Here is a 16168-nt window from a genome sequence, read left to right on the forward strand (position 1 = left end):
CATATACCGAGCGAGGTGGAGCCGCGCAGATGGAGGGGGCTGTACTGTAACCCATGGACCACATTCTCCTCCTGCCAGAACCAACCGTCTGACATTCCAGAGCCGGATCCAGAGCCGGGACAGCAGAAGGGGATCAGCCGGAGGTAACACCCCAATATATTCCCCGAACACCCCTCCACAAGCCCAGCGGGATACTGAGCCGTGTATCTAATCCTCTCCTGTGTGTTACTGTCTGCTGAGCCGTGTATCTAATGCCATCATGTGTGATACTGTCTGCTGAGCCATGTATCTAATCCTACCATGTGTGATACTGCCTGCTGAGCCGTATATCTAATCCTCTCCTGTGTGGTACTGTTTGCTGAGCCGTGTATCTAATCCCATCATGTGTGATACTGTCTGCTGAGCCGTGTATCTAATCCTATCCTGTGTGATACTGCCTGCTGAGCCGTGTATCTAATCCTCTCCTGTGTGATACTGCCTGCTGAGCCGTGTATCTAATGCCATCATGTGTGATACTGACTGCTGAGCTGTGTATCTAATCCTACCGTGTGTGATACTGCCTGCTGAGCCGTATATCTAATCCTATCCTGTGTGATACTGTCTGCTGAGCCGTGTATCTAATCCTATCCTGTGTGGTACTGTCTGCTGAGCCGTGTATCTAATCCTCCTGTGTGATACTGTCTGCTGAGCCGTGTATCTAATCCTATCCTGTGTGATACTGTCTGCTGAGAAGTGTATCTAATCCTATCCTGTGTGGTACTGTCTGCTGAGCAGTGTATCTAATCCTCTCCTGTGTGATACTGTCTGCTGAGCCATGTATCTAATCCTCTCCTGTGTGGTACTGTCTGCTGAGCCGTGTATCTAATCCCATCATGTGTGATACTGCCTGCTGAGCCGTGTATCTAATCTTGACCAGTGTGATACTATCTGCTGAGCCGTGTATCTAATCCTATCCTGTGTGATACTGTCTGCTGAGCTGTGTATCTAATTCTCTCCTGTGTGATACTGTCTGCTGAGCCGTGTATCTAATCTCATCATGTGTGATACTGACTGCTGAGCCATGTATCTAATCCTATCCTGTGTGATTCTGCCTGCTGAGCTGTGTATCTAATCCCTTCATGTGTGATACTGACTGCTGAGCCGTGTATCTAATCCTCTCCTGTGTGATACTGTCTGCTGAGATTTGTATGTAATGCCATCCCATCATGTGTGATACTGTCTGCTGAGCCGTGTATCTAATCCTCTCCTGTGTGATACTGACTGCTGAGCCGTGTATCTAATCCTCTCCTGTGTGATACTGACTGCTGAGCTGTGTATCTAATCCTATCCTGTGTGATACTGACTGCTGAGCTGTGTATCTAATCCTATCCTGTGTGATACTGTCTGCTGAGCCGTGTATCTAATCCTATCCTGTGTGATACTGTCTGCTGAGCCGTGTATCTAATCCCATGACTTGTGACACTATTGTGGATGTTGGAGGTCTCGGCTTCATTTCGGGGTCTCTGTATAGGGCCGTGTTCACACCCGTGTATACATCGTGCGGTATGACGAGTGTGAAGAACAGACGCAGGTGACACGGAGCCGAGAGCGACGTCTGATTGTTACCGGAACATCACAATTCTGTAAGATGGAAACTAAATGGTTAATAGCCGCTGAGTAATAAACGGATTCTATGAGGACAAGTGACAAGACGTCGTCCGCTCCACAGACAGGCCCCATTACAGGGGAGACATAGACCCCCGTGTCTGGGGCGCGGATCTGGTTGTTTCTGCTTCTCTTCTTTCCTCTGATCCTGGTTATCTTGTGTCTATTATTCCAGTCACATCCAGAGCTGCATTCACAATTCTGCATTGTGGGAGGTGAGCTGGCAGAGCTAAGGTCCAGAGTGACTTCCACCTGCAGAATTGTGAATGCAGCTCTGGATGTGATTGGAGTATAAGGCATAATAAATATGTGCTATAACAAATCTTATATAACAGCTCTTGTTATTCTTGCACAGGCTATAAATATGAATAGTAGTGGGGCGACGAGAAAGTATGTGACCCCCCTTCACTACAGACGAGGTTCAGGGGCATCTCATGTGTGGAGGGGGGTCACCAGGCATAACACTGAGGCTCTAAAAGGCCAAAGCAGAAATCAATGGAAAAGTGATGTCATAACGAAGTGATCTAGTAATGCAGACTGATGACATCACATGAGATGATCTAGTAATGCAGAGTGATGACATCACATGAGATGATCTAGGAATGCAGAGTGATGACATCACATGCAGTGCCCTGTGACATCATCAGCTGGGGGCAGGCATGGTCGTCAGACACTGGATACTCAGAGACGTTTCTGCTTTTCTCCTGCAGTTTTCCCTCCGCCATTTTGCTGTCTGTGGTCAGGTTGGAGAGGGGGCTCATAACCACAAGGGGGCTGAGGACGTGGAGCTGGCGGGGGCCCATCCATTCAGCGGAGCCCACCAGAGCTTCTAATAAATATAGGGCATCTGGAAATGATTTGTGACTGGGTCCATGTCTGCGGGATGAGTCCTGGCAGGATATAATTCAGTATATACCCAGTATTAACCTCTTGTGAGCCGCGCAGTGCACTTTGGGGGGAAAGCTTGGTGACTGACACATGGTGACAAAACTGCAGCCGAGTGAAGATAAGAGTATCACCAGTCACTGAGAGCAAGCAGAGATCTTGAAACTGGGGAGGAATTGAAGCTGATACTTTATATAAGAACAACTGAGAGAATCATCTGGAAACAGTTTAGAAAAAGAACGCGGAAAACAAAATTAAAAGACAAGAACGTCGAGCTGTGAACCATATGTGACGCCCCCGCACTGCCCCCACTACAGGGCAGAATGATGCCCCCTATAAGAACTCCGCACGGACGTGCAGAATAGTGCCCAGCAGCTCCCACCATCTATGTGAGCAAGGCAGACAGAAGGGGCAATGGTGACATCACGTAGTGATGTCATTACATAAAGCCGTGATGTCATCGCTCCATGAGGTCATAGTGTCAGTTATTAGGAAAACACCACAAGGACTGAAAGACCCGCGCTATTCACTGGCACCGATGTAAGAGCAATGTACATCGTGATACAGTCATGGCCAAAAGTGTCGGCACCCTGGAAATTGTTCCAGAAAATGAAGTATTTCTCCCAGAAAATTATTACAATTACACGTTTTATTATACACAGGTTTATTTCCTTTCTGTGTTTTGGAGCAACACAAAAAACAGAGAAAAAAAAGGCAAATTGGACATAATTTCACACACACCCCAAAAATGGTCCGGACAAAATTGTTGGCACCTTTACAAAATTGTAGGTAAGCAACCTTGCTTCAAGCATGCGATGCTCGTTCACACTCACCTGTGGCAAGTAACAGGTGTAGGCAATATGAAAATCACACCTGAAACCAGATAAAAAGTGGAGAAGTTGCCTCAATCTTTGCATTGTGTCTGTGTGTGCCACACTAACCATGGAGAACACAAAGAGGAGAAGAGAACGGTCTGAGGACTTGAGAACCAAAATTGTTGAACAATATCAATATTCTTAAGGTTACAAGTCCATCTCCAGAGATCTTGATGTTCCTTTGTCCACAGTGCACAACACAATGAAGAAGTTTACAACCCATGGCACTGTAGCCAATCTTTCTGGACGCGGACAACAGAGAAAAATTGATTAAAGGTTGCAACGCAGGATAGTCCGGATGGTGGATAAGTAGCCGCTATCAAGCTCCAAAGGCATTCAGGCTCAGGGAGCATCAGTGTCAGTGCGAACTATCCATCCACATGCGTATGAAATGAAACGCTATGGCAGGAGACCCAGGAGGACCCCACTGCTGACACACAGACATAAAAAGCTAGGCTGCAGTTTGCTGAAATGTTCATGAGTAAGACAAAATCCTTCTGGGAAAGTGTCTTGTAGACAGATGAGACCAAGAGAGAACTTTGTTGTAAAGCAAATAATTCTACTGTTTACCGAAAAAGGAATGAGGCCTACAAAGAAAAGAGCACAGCACCTACAGTCAAATATGGTGGAGGGTCAAAGATCTTTTGGTTTTGTATTGCTGTCTCTGGCACTGTGTGCCTTGACTGTGTGAAAGGCATCATGAAATCTGAGGATTACCAAGGGATTTTAGTATATGTGCCCCCCCCCCCTCCAAATCCACCTACTGGGGCTTCTCTGTCCTCAATCTACATGAAATACACTATGATCCAAATTATTATGCAAATGACATTTTTCTCTGATTTTCCTAAATGGTTGGTGCAAATGACAGTCAGTCTAATAAAAATAATCACCCGTTAGATTATACATCGAATTTTATTGAAGAAACCTCCCAATGATAACCGTATAATCTCCAAAATGAATAAAAACTTAAAATGCACTGTTCCAAATTATTAAGCACAGTAGAATTTCTAAACATTTGATATGTTTTAAAGAACTGAAAAGTCTCATTTGTGGAATTTGCAGCATTAGGAGGTTTCACATTCACTGAACAAAAAGCTATTTACCTCCAAAACATCCTAACAGGCCAAGTTACATGTAACATAGGAGCCTTCTTTGATGTCACCTTCACAATTCTCGCATCCATTGAACTTGTGAGTTTTTGGAGATTTTCTGCTTGTATTTCTTCCCTCCCAGAGCTGCTGTTTTGATGTGAACGGCCTCCCACCCTCATAGATCTTTTGCTTGATGATCCTCCAAAGGTTCTCTATAGGGTTGAGGTCAGGGGAAGATGGTGGCCACACCATGAGTTTATCTCCTTTTATGCCCATAGCAGCCAATGACTCACATTCTTTGCAGCATGAGATGGGGCATTGTCAGCATGAAGATGATTTTGTTCCTGAAGGCACGTTTCTGCTTTTTATACCATGGAGGAAAGTTGTCAGTCAGAAACTCTATATACTTTGCTGAGGTCATTTTCACACCTTCAGGAACCTTAAAGGGCCTTACCAGCTGTTTCCCATGATTCCGGCCCAAAACATGACTCCTCCACCTCCTTGCTGACGTCGCAGCCTTGTTGGGACATGGTGGCCATCCACCAACCATCCACTACTCCATCCATCTGGACCGTCCAGGGTTGCTCAACGCTTATCAGTAAACAAGACTGTTTGGAAATTAGTCTTCATGTATGTGTGGGCCCAATGCAACCATTTCTGCTTGTGAACACTGTTTAAGGGTGGCCGAATAGTAGGTTTATGCACCACAGCAAGCCTTTGAAGGAGCCTACACCTTGAGGTTTGAGGGACTCCAGAGGCACCAGCAGCTTCACATATCTGTTTGCTGCTTTGTAATGGCTTTTTAGCAGCTGCTCTCTTAATCCGATGAACTTGCCTGGCAGAAATCTTCCTCATTATGCCTTTATCAGCACAAACACATCTGTGCTCAGATACAGCCACAAATCTCTTAACAGTACAATGATCACACTTAAGTTTTCTGAAAATTTCTAATGTTTTCATCCCTTCACCAAGGCATTGCACTATTTGATGCTTTTCAGCAGCAGAGATCCTTTTTATTTCCCATGTTACTTGAAAACTGTGACCTGCTTAATAATGTGGAACATCATTTTTAAGTAGTTTTCCTTTAATTAGAATCACCTGGAAAACTAATTATCACATGTGTTTAAGATTGATTTCAGTGATCCATTGAGCCCTGAGACACAAATCCATCCACGAGTTTATTTGAAAAACAAAACAATTAAATCTTTATCACACTTAAATCCAATTTGCATAATAATTTGGAACACAGTGTAGAACAAAGTCCAGCTCACCATAGTCGACATCCTAAGGAACCCGGAGCACGGAGCCGCTGTGTCATGGCGTGTGGTAATCAGAAAAAATTGATAGTGAAAAAACCTTTTGTTTATTCACTAGAAAATGTGCTCAATAGAGGATAAAACATCAGCGTCGCCAGTGAATAACATGCGATATGAACACGTTTCTGGTGACCAAGCACAATAATCATGACCTATCACATTGTACTTCACATAACAATATAATGATACACTTGTTTCTTCATGGTGGCAGCATGTCCGTCTCCTTAATACTAGAGGAGAAAAAACCCTGAAACTAATTTGGTTCTACGTTGGCGTGCATGCGGTGTGTTAGCGCGTGTTCACACCGGCCACTAAACAGGCAAAACCGAAGATTAAAAAACAAAATGGAGTCGTTCTGGACTCTGCAGTTGTGGGGTCAGTTGGTGCCTGTTCTGCCCTCTGCTCCTCAGCAGTCGGCCCCCCGCTCTGTAACGTTCCGGGGTCTATGACGTCTATGTTGATGTCATTCTTTATTCTCAGCCATGTTGGGTTCATTTCTCATAGATGAATGGATGGAGCCATATTTTGCCCATAGATCTTTATTTCAGCAGATTTCTGGCTGTGAATCGGGGTACCGGGCAGGTGGTCCGCACTGCCCCCCATTCCTGACTTTCTACCATCAGCAGAACTGTCCGTGTGTGAGACATTTCACAGCCAGGATCCTGCTGATCTGCGGCCGGGGTCTTTCCCTTAGGGTGGGCCTGGCTGACAGGGTGGGGATCGCAGCAGACCAGCTACATTCTTGTTCTATAGACCCTGGAACCTAATGAGCTGTGAGCTGTCACTCACACTGCAGCCCCACCCACAATGTGTTGCAGCCCCGCCCACAATGCGCTGCTGTGCAGTGTGAATCCTGGGGGCAGCGCCGCGCTGACCATGTATATGATTCCCTGCACTATACACTGACCAGCATCCTCCATCTCTTCTTTTTTCATTTTACAGACCCTCAAGACTTGAAACATTCAGCGAGTTCAGGATTTGTGGCGCCATGAACACCCTCACATCCATGACCCTGCTGCTGACCGCCCTCAGTGTGATTGTAGAGGGAAACAGTCCTCGTAGGGGGCAGGTGGGTGAGCTACTCATGGTGGTGGTATGCGGACCACGCGGGCAAGAACCAAGGCCGAGGTTTGGGGGGTCAGCCCGGCACTGGGGGTCTGACTTCTGGATCTGTGAGGTTCCCAGATAAGAGGGCAGTAACAGTGACACCTGCAGGGCACTGAGGGTATTGCAGTCTCCTGAATTAAAAAAAAAAACAAAAACATTTCTCTGGTCACTCATGGCTTTTAAATAAACTGAAGACATAATCTACACAGACTTCTTCAGTGTCAGCAGGATTCAGTGTATAGAGATAAATATATGCTTTTTTCCATGTGTCTAACAGATGAAAATGTCCGGGCAGGTGGAGGCTGTGAAGAAGCGAGGCCAAAGGCAGCCTGTGCGCATGATCCAACGTGGGAGGAAGAAAAATATCTGGTCTTACAACCCCGGGCACCGGTCTCTGGCATTCCTGGTGAGTTCACTGTGAGGGGCCGCACTGAGGACATCGCTCCCTAGTGGCTGATATCAGAATGTCAGGTAGAGGGTGCAGGTTGCAGAAATACTAAAGAGATGTTCCACATTATCCCGTAGAATGTAAGTCCACAAGGACAGGGTCCTCGCCCCTCTGTATCAGTCTGTCATTGTAAATTTGTGTACTGTAAACGATATCTATAACCCTGTATGTGACCCCTTCTCATGTACAGCACCATGGAAATGATGGTGCTATATAAATAAATAATAATAATAATAATGTTACTACACTAGGGAACACTAAAGTCCCACATCCTAGATATCACTGAATGAAATATTCCCGTTGTAAATCTTTATTCATTACATAGTGGAATGTGTTGAAAACAATAAAACATAAAAATTATCAATGCAAGTCAAAATTAATATCCCACGGAGGTCTGGACTTGGAATGATGCTCAAAATCAAAGTGGAAAATCAAATTGCAGGCTGATCCAACTTCAGTGGAAATGCCTCAATACAAGGAAATGATGCTCAGTAGTGTGTGTGGCCTCCACGTGCCTGTATGACCTCCATACACACACAATACAAATAATAAACATCTAATATAAATATATAATAGTCAATACACAAATTATAACACACACAGTAGACATATAATTCACACATATAATACACATCTAACACACACAGTAAACATGGCCGAAAGTGTTGGCACCCTTTAAATTGTTCCAGAAAATTAAGTATTTTCCACAGAAAATTGTTGCAGTTACACGTTTTGTTATACACATGTTTATTTTCTTTGTGTGTATTGGAACAACACAAAACAGAGAAAAAAGGTAAATTGAACATAATTTCACACAAAACCTCCAAAATGGGCAGGGAAAAATTGTTGCCTCCTTTCCAAATTTGTGGGTAAACTACTTTGTTTCAAGCTTGTGATGCTCGTTCACACTCACCTGTGGCAAGTAACAGGTGTGCAATATGAAAATCACACCTGAAACAGGATAAAAAGGGGAGAAGTTGCCTCAATCTTTGCATTGTGTGTCTTTGGGTGCGACTCTAAGCATGGAGAACAGAAAGAGGAGAAGAGAACGGTCTGAGGACTTGAGAACCAAATTTGTTGAAAAATATTCAGTCTCAACGTTACAAGTCCATCTCCAGAGATCGTGATGTTCCTTTGTCCAAAGTGCGCAACATAATCAAGAAGTGTACAACCCATGGCACTGTAACTAATCTCTGAACATGACAGAGAAAAATTGATGAAAGGTTGCAGGATAGTCCTGATGGTGGATACGCAGCCCCAATTAAGTTCCAGAGAATTCAAGCTCAGGGTGCATCAGTGTCTGAGCGAACTATCCAGACCCAGGAAACCCCCACTGCTGACACAGGGATATAAAAAAGCTAGACTGCAGTTTGCCAAAATGTACTTTCTCGGAAATGTACCTTCTGGGAAATAGTTTTGTGGACAGATTAGACCAAGATAGAGTTTTTTGGTAAAGCACATCATTCTACTGTTTACAGAAAATGGAATGAGAAAGCATCACCCTACCTACAGTGAAATATGGTGGAGGTTCACAGATGTTTTGGGGTTGTTTGGCTTCCTCTTTCACTGGGTGTATTGACTGTGTGCAAGGCATCATGAAATCTGAAGATTACCAAAGGATTTTGGGAGGCAATGTAGTGCCCGGGGTCAGAAAGCTGGGTTTGCATCCTTGTTCATGGGTTTTCCACCAGTACAATGACCCCAAACATACACTGGGTACAGAAAGTATTCTGACCACTTTAAATTGTTCACTCTGTTTCATTGCAGCCATTTGGTAAATTCAAAAAAGTTCATTTTTCCTCACCCCATCTTGACACAGGGATATAAAAAAGCTAGACTGCAGTTTGCCAAAATGTACTTTCTCGGAAATGTACCTTCTGGGAAATAGTTTTGTGGACAGATTAGACCAAGATAGAGTTTTTTGGTAAAGCACATCATTCTACTGTTTACAGAAAATGGAATGAGAAAGCATCACCCTACCTACAGTGAAATATGGTGGAGGTTCACAGATGTTTTGGGGTTGTTTGGCTTCCTCTTTCACTGGGTGTATTGACTGTGTGCAAGGCATCATGAAATCTGAAGATTACCAAAGGATTTTGGGAGGCAATGTAGTGCCCGGGGTCAGAAAGCTGGGTTTGCATCCTTGTTCATGGGTTTTCCACCAGTACAATGACCCCAAACATACATTGGGTACAGAAAGTATTCTGACCACTTTAAATTGTTCACTCTGTTTCATTGCAGCCATTTGGTAAATTCAAAAAAGTTCATTTTTCCTCACCCCATCTTGACAAATAAAAACCGAAATGTAGTAATTTTTGCAGATTTATTAAAAAAGAGGAACTGAAATATCTCATGGCCATAAGTCTTCAGCCCCTTTGCTCAGTGTTGAGTAGAAGCACCTTTTGAGCTAGTACAGCCATGAGTCTTCTTGGAAATGATGCCACAAGTTTTTCACCCCTGGATTTGGGGATCCTCGGCCATTCTTCCTTGCAGATCCTCTCCAGTTCCATCAGGTTGGATGGTGAACGTTGGTGGACGCCATTTTCAGGTCTCTCCAGAGATGCTCCATTGGGTTTAGGTCTGGGCTCTGGCTGGGCCGGTCAAGAATGGTCACAGAGTTGTTCTGAAGCCACTCCTTTGTTATTTTAGCTGTGTGCTTAGGGTCATTGTCTTGTTGGAAGGTGAACCTTCGGCCAAGTCTGAGGTCCAGAGCACTCTGGAAGAGGTTTTCATCCAGGATATCTCTGTACTTGGCCGCATTCAGGTTTTCTTCAATAGCAACCAATCGTCCTGTCCCTGCAGCTGAAAAACACCCCCATAGCATGATGCTGACTCCACCATGTTTCACTGTTGGGATTGTATTGGGCAGGCGATGAGCAGTGCCTGGTTTTCTCCACCCATACCGCTTAGAATTATCACCACAAAGGTCTATCTTCATCTCATCAGACCAGAGAATCTTATTCCTCATAGTCTGGGAGTCCTTCATGTGTTTTTTAGCAAACTCTATGCGGCTTTCATATGTCTTGCACTGAGGAGAGGCTTCCGTCGGGCCACTCTGCATTAAAGGCCTGACTGGTGGAGGGCTGCAGTGACAGTTGACTTTGTGGAACTTTCTCCCATCTCCCTTCTTCATCTCTGGAGCTCAGCCACAGTGATCTTGGGGATTTTCTTTACCTTCTCACCAAGGCTCTTCTCCCACGATTGCTCAGTTTGGCTGGACGGCCAGGTCTAGGAAGACTTCTGGTGGTCCCAAACTTCTTCTATTTAAGGATTATGGAGGCCACTGTGCTCTTAGGAATCTTGAGCACTGCAGAAATTCTGTTGTAACCTTGGCCAGATCTGTGCCTTGCCACAATTTTGTCTCTGAGCTCCTTGGCCAGTTCCTTTGGCCTCATGATTCTCCTTTGGTCTGACATGCGCTGTGAGCTGTGAGGTCTTATACAGACAGGTGTGCGCCTTTCCAAATCAAGTCCTATCAGTGTAATTACACACAGCTGGACTCCAATGAAGGAGTAGAACCATCTCATGGAGGATCACAAGGAAATGGACAGCATGGGACTTACATATGAGGGTCTGAGCAAAGGGGCTGAACACTTATGACCTTGGGATATTTCAGTTTTTCTTTTTTATTACATTTGAAAAAAAATTCTACATTTCTGTTGTTTTTTTTAGTCAAGATGGGGTGCAGAGTGTACAGTAATGAGAAAAAAGGAACTTTTTTGAATTTACCAAATGGCTGCAGTGAAACAAAGAGTGAAAAATGTAAAGGGGTCTGAATACTTTCCGGACCCACTGTACTTCAAGAAGCCTCCAGAAATAGATGGAAACAATGATCTGCAGAGTTCCGAAGGCGCCTTCACATATGAGAGACCGGGAGCAGTTTGTAAGAAAAGTCGTCCAAAATTCCAGCTGAGGTGTAAGAAGATTGTGATGGTTATAGGAAGCGATTGATTTTAGTTATTGATTCCAAAGGGGTGACCAAATATTAAGTGGAGGGCGCCAATAATTTTGTCTAGCCTACTTATGGGGGTTTTGTGTGAAATTATGTCCAATTTGCCCTTTTTCTCTATTTTTTTGTATTTTTCCAATTCACACAGAGGAAATAAACCTGAGTATAATGAAACATGTGGAATGTAATAATGTTCTGGGAGAAATACTTCATTTTCTAGAACAATTACAAGGGTGCCGACACTTTTGCTATATAATACACACATATAACAGACACATAGTGAACATGGAACACACTGTGCACATATAAGTGTTGATGATGAGCTTCTCCCGTCTCCGCAGGTCGCTGGGGGGGTGCACACGGTTTTGCCACCTCCGGTAGAGCCCGGGACCGGGGAATATCGCTGCCTCGGCTGCTGTGGAGACAAAGTGACAGCCCCGGTAAGTGACCGACAGGGCGAGGACCCCGGAGGGGAGTCTACAGCGGAACCTGCGGATGCCCAGGCTGCACTGCATTGTATAACCCGGGGGGACGGTCTGCAGCCTGAGCGCTAACAGCAAGGCCGCACAATTGTGAATGCAGCTCTGGGTGTGACTGGAGTGTAAACCAGTATGTATATGGAGACAAGGAGACTTATCGCTGATATTTGAGATCTTCATGTCTTTGTGCTCAGGGTAAAGCCTCCGCCGCTCCACAAATCTCCAACAGGGTGAGCAGGATCCTCATCACACCAGAGGGGATCGCAGATCTGGGGACCGAACCGAACTCTATTAATGACCGGTGCCTCGGCTGCTGCGAGCGGAGTGTGACCCCCAGCCTGAGCGTGAGGACCCTGACCGAGGTGAGACCCTCGCCACATATGGCATACGTACTGTATGCACTTCTATTTAAAGGGCCGGTGCTGCTTACTGCCTGTATAATGGCAAGTTAGGAAACTTTCTAGTAGGCCGGTTTCACATGTCAGTGGCTCCGGTGCGTGTGGTGACAGTTTTCTCACGTACCGGAGACACTAACTCACGTAGACACATTAAAATCAACGTGTCTCTGCACATGTCAGCGTGTTTTCACGGATCGTGTGTTCATGTGAAAAACACGGAGACATGTCAGTGTTCGTGGGAGCGCACGGACCCATTAAAGTCAATAGGTCCGTGTAAAACACGTACCGCACACGGATGCTGTCCGTGTGCAGTCCGTGTGCCGTGCAGGAGACAGCGCTACAGTAAGCGCTGTCCCCCCAGCGTGGTGCTGAAGCCGCCATTCATATCTTCTCCCCAGCAGCGTTCGCTGGAGAGAAGGAATGAAAAATCAATGTCACAGTCTGCAGTAGTGTTGTGGAGCGATGGTCTGCAAGGTGTGATGGAGCGATGGTCTGCAGGGTGTGATGGAGCGATGGTCTGCAGGGTGTGATGGAGCGATGGTCTGCAAGGTGTGATGGAGCGATGGTGTACAGGGTGTGATGGAGCGATGATCTGCAGGGTGTGATGGAGCGATGGTCTGCAAGGTGTGATGAAGCGATGGTCTGCAGGGTGTGATGGAGCGATGGTCTGCAGGGTGTGATGGAGCGATGGTCTGCAGGGTGTGATGGAGCGATGGTCTGCAAGGTGTGATGGAGCGATGGTGTGCAGGGTGTGATGGAGCGATGGTCTGCAAGGTGTGATGGAGCGATGGTGTGCAGGGTGTGATGGAGCGATGGTCTGCAAGGTGTGATGGAGCGATGGTCTGCAGGGTGTGATGGAGCGATGGTCTGCAAGGTGTGATGGAGCGATGGTGTGCAGGGTGTGATGGAGCGATGGTCTGCAGGGTGTGATGGAGCGATGGTCTGCAAGGTGTGATGGAGCGATGTCTGCAAGGTGTGATGGAGCGATGGTGTGCAGGGTGTGATGGAGCGATGGTCTGCAAGGTGTGATGGAGCGATGGTGTGCAGGGTGTGATGGAGCGATGGTCTGCAAGGTGTGATGGAGCGATGGTCTGCAGGGTGTGATGGAGCGATGGTCTGCAAGGTGTGATGGAGCAATGGTCTGCAGGGTGTGATGGAGCGATGGTCTGCAGGGTGTGATGGAGCGATGTCTGCAAGGTGTGATGGAGCGATGGTGTGCAGGGTGTGATGAAGCGATGGTCTGCAGGGTGTGATGGAGCGATGGTCTGCAGGGTGTGATGGAGCGATGTCTGCAAGGTGTGATGGAGCGATGGTCTGCAGGGTGTGATGGAGCGATGTCTGCAAGGTGTGATGGAGCGATGGTGTGCAGGGTGTGATGGAGCGATGGTCTGCAGGGTGTGATGGAGCGATGGTCTGCAGGGTGTGATGGAGCGATGTCTGCAGGGTGTGATGGAGCGATGGTCTGCAGGGTGTGATGGAGCGATGGTCTGCAGGGTGTGATGGAGCGATGTCTGCAAGGTGTGATGGAGCGATGGTGTGAAGGGTGTGATGGAGCGATGATCTGCAGGGTGTGATGGAGCGAGGGTCTGCAGGGTGTGATGGAGCGATGGTCTGCAGGGTGTGATGGAGCGATGGTCTGCAGGGTGTGATGGAGCGATGTCTGCAAGGTGTGATGGAGCGATGGTGTGAAGGGTGTGATGGAGCGATGATCTGCAGGGTGTGATGGAGCGAGGGTCTGCAGGGTGTGATGGAGCGATGGTCTGCAGGGTGTGATGGAGCGATGGTCTGCAGGGTGTGATGGTCTGCAGGGTGACCCTCCTGCAGCACATACGAGCAGTTGCAGGGGAATCGTCTGTGCCCATTGTTTTGCTGCAATGCTCTGCAGGCTGTCAGCTCTCATCCTCCGCTGTGGGAATGTTCTGCTTTCTCAGGTTTTGTGGCTTCTAGCGACCGTATAGGAGGAGGGACGGCGGTCATCTGGTCGTGTTCGGCTGCTTACGCAGCATGAGGCGGTTTTGCTGTGACCACATGATACGGATTTTCCCTGGATGATGGGTGCTGTCAGCCCTTTCCTGCTATTATAGGACTTGTCTCTGAGGCTGAACACAGAGCGGAGGGATGTGGCCCCTACAGGCCCCAGCAGGGCCCGGCTCACACTCCTCATTCCCTTATAACACATTTTATCAGTTTGTGGCCCTTTAATTGTTTCAGCATCGCCATCTAGTGGACTAATGATGCAATGACGGGGATGGCGCCTCCTGCAGTCAGTGATTTGCAATGATTCTTGAAAGTTTGTGAACTCTTCAGAATTTTGCTTATTTCTGCATAAATTTAACCTAAATCTTCATCGGCTTTCACAGAAATCCTAAAAGTGGATAAAGAAGAGAATGAAACACATGATTCAGAAATATGAGAGGTCAATGATCCAATGTCTGTGAGTGGTACAAGTCAGTGACCCCCTCGGTGTCAGTATCCAGTGTGACGCCCAGTGCAGAAATAAATGCATCTAAACGTTTCTGGTGATTGCTGATTATTCCTGTGCATTGGAAGGAGGAATTGTTTCTTGTACCTCCCTATTAGGGCTCTTTCACGCATCCTGATATTTCTGGTACTGGAAAAGCCAGTACCCAAGATAACCATGTCCATGTGTTTCATACATGTGGCATATGTGTGGCAAACATGTGCTGTCCATGTGCTGCATCAGTATCACAGGTATCGGCACCTGGGAATCAGCAATACTGTTCACGCTGATGCCCGGCAGAAGGTGCTGAAGGCAGCTCACATCATTGTCCCCTATTCGCACTGAGGTCAGCTTGAGTAGGGGGCAATGTGGAGAGATGCAGTTAGCCCCCACTGTCTACATTGAGTGTAAAATTAAAAATAAAATTTAAAAAAATCACATTATATTCACCTTAACACCTAATCCCCTGAAGCCATTGTCCCCTGTAATAAAGCAAAAAGACGCAACTCATTCGCCCCAGCTCTTCAGCGTGAGCAGACACCTTCAGCCACCTCTCACGCTGATGACGAAATGTTGCACCGAAGGATCACGATGTGGGGCACTCTGGATTCTTTCAACTTCAGAGAGGTGACGAATATTAAAAAAAACAAAAACAGAAGCATAATGATTAAATACCATGCGAGAGAACACGCCTGCAAGAAGATCAAGAAGCACGCCTGCAAGAAGATCAAGAAGCGGAGAGAGCACGCCTGCAAGAAGATCAAGAAGCGGAGAGAGCACGCCTGCAAGAAGATCAAGAAGCGGAGAGAGCACGCCTGCAAGAAGATCAAGAAGCGGAGAGAGCACGCCTGCAAGAGGATCAAGAAGCAGAGAGAGCACGCCTGCAAGAAGATCAAGAAGCGGAGAGAGCACGCCTGCAAGAAGATCAAGAAGCGGAGAGAGCACGCCTGCAAGAAGATCAAGAAGCGGAGAGAGCACGCCTGCAAGAAGATCAAGAAGCGGAGAGAGCACGCCATCAAGAAGATCAAGAAGCGGAGAGAGCACACCTGCAAGAAGATCGAGAAGCAGAGAGAGCACGCCTGCAAGAAGATCAAGAAGCGGAGAGAGCACGCCTGCAAGAAGATCAAGAAGTGGAGAGAGCACGCCTGCAAGAAGATCTAGAAGCGGAGAGAGCACGCCTGCAAGAGGATCAAGAAGGAGAGAGAGCACGCCTGCAAGAGGATCAAGAAGCAGAGAGAGCACGCCTGCAAGAAGATCGAGAAGCAGAGAGAGCACGCCTGCAAGAAGATCAAGAAGCACGCCTGCAAGAAGATCAAGAAGCGGAGAGAGCACGCCTGCAAGAGGATCAAGAAGCAGAGAGAGCACGCCTGCAAGAGGATCAAGAAGCAGAGAGAGCACGCCTGCAAGAAGATCGAGAAGCGGAGAGAGCACGCCTGCAAGAAGATCAAGAAGCGGAGAGAGCACGCCTGCAAGAAGATCAAGAAGCACGCCTGCAAGAAGATCAAGAAGCGGAGA

At 46.8% G+C, this 16168-nt stretch overlaps 1 protein-coding gene across 1 annotated transcript in view; it reads left to right on the forward strand.

Annotated features, from left to right (window-relative positions):
- LOC143781347 (uncharacterized) overlaps nt 1–16168 on the forward strand; it is a 22770-nt gene continuing 6602 nt past the window's right edge. The window contains exons 1-5 of the mRNA XM_077267905.1: nt 1–143; nt 6754–6880; nt 7196–7324; nt 11657–11755; nt 11989–12156. Of these exons, the coding sequence (XP_077124020.1) occupies nt 6800–6880; nt 7196–7324; nt 11657–11755; nt 11989–12156 (477 nt within the window). The 5' untranslated portion in view covers nt 1–143; nt 6754–6799. The remainder of the gene's footprint in view (nt 144–6753; nt 6881–7195; nt 7325–11656; nt 11756–11988; nt 12157–16168) is intronic.

The sequence above is a fragment of the Ranitomeya variabilis genome, chromosome 6 (genome assembly GCF_051348905.1).
Source record: "Ranitomeya variabilis isolate aRanVar5 chromosome 6, aRanVar5.hap1, whole genome shotgun sequence".
Taxonomy (NCBI): Eukaryota; Metazoa; Chordata; class Amphibia; order Anura; family Dendrobatidae; genus Ranitomeya; species Ranitomeya variabilis.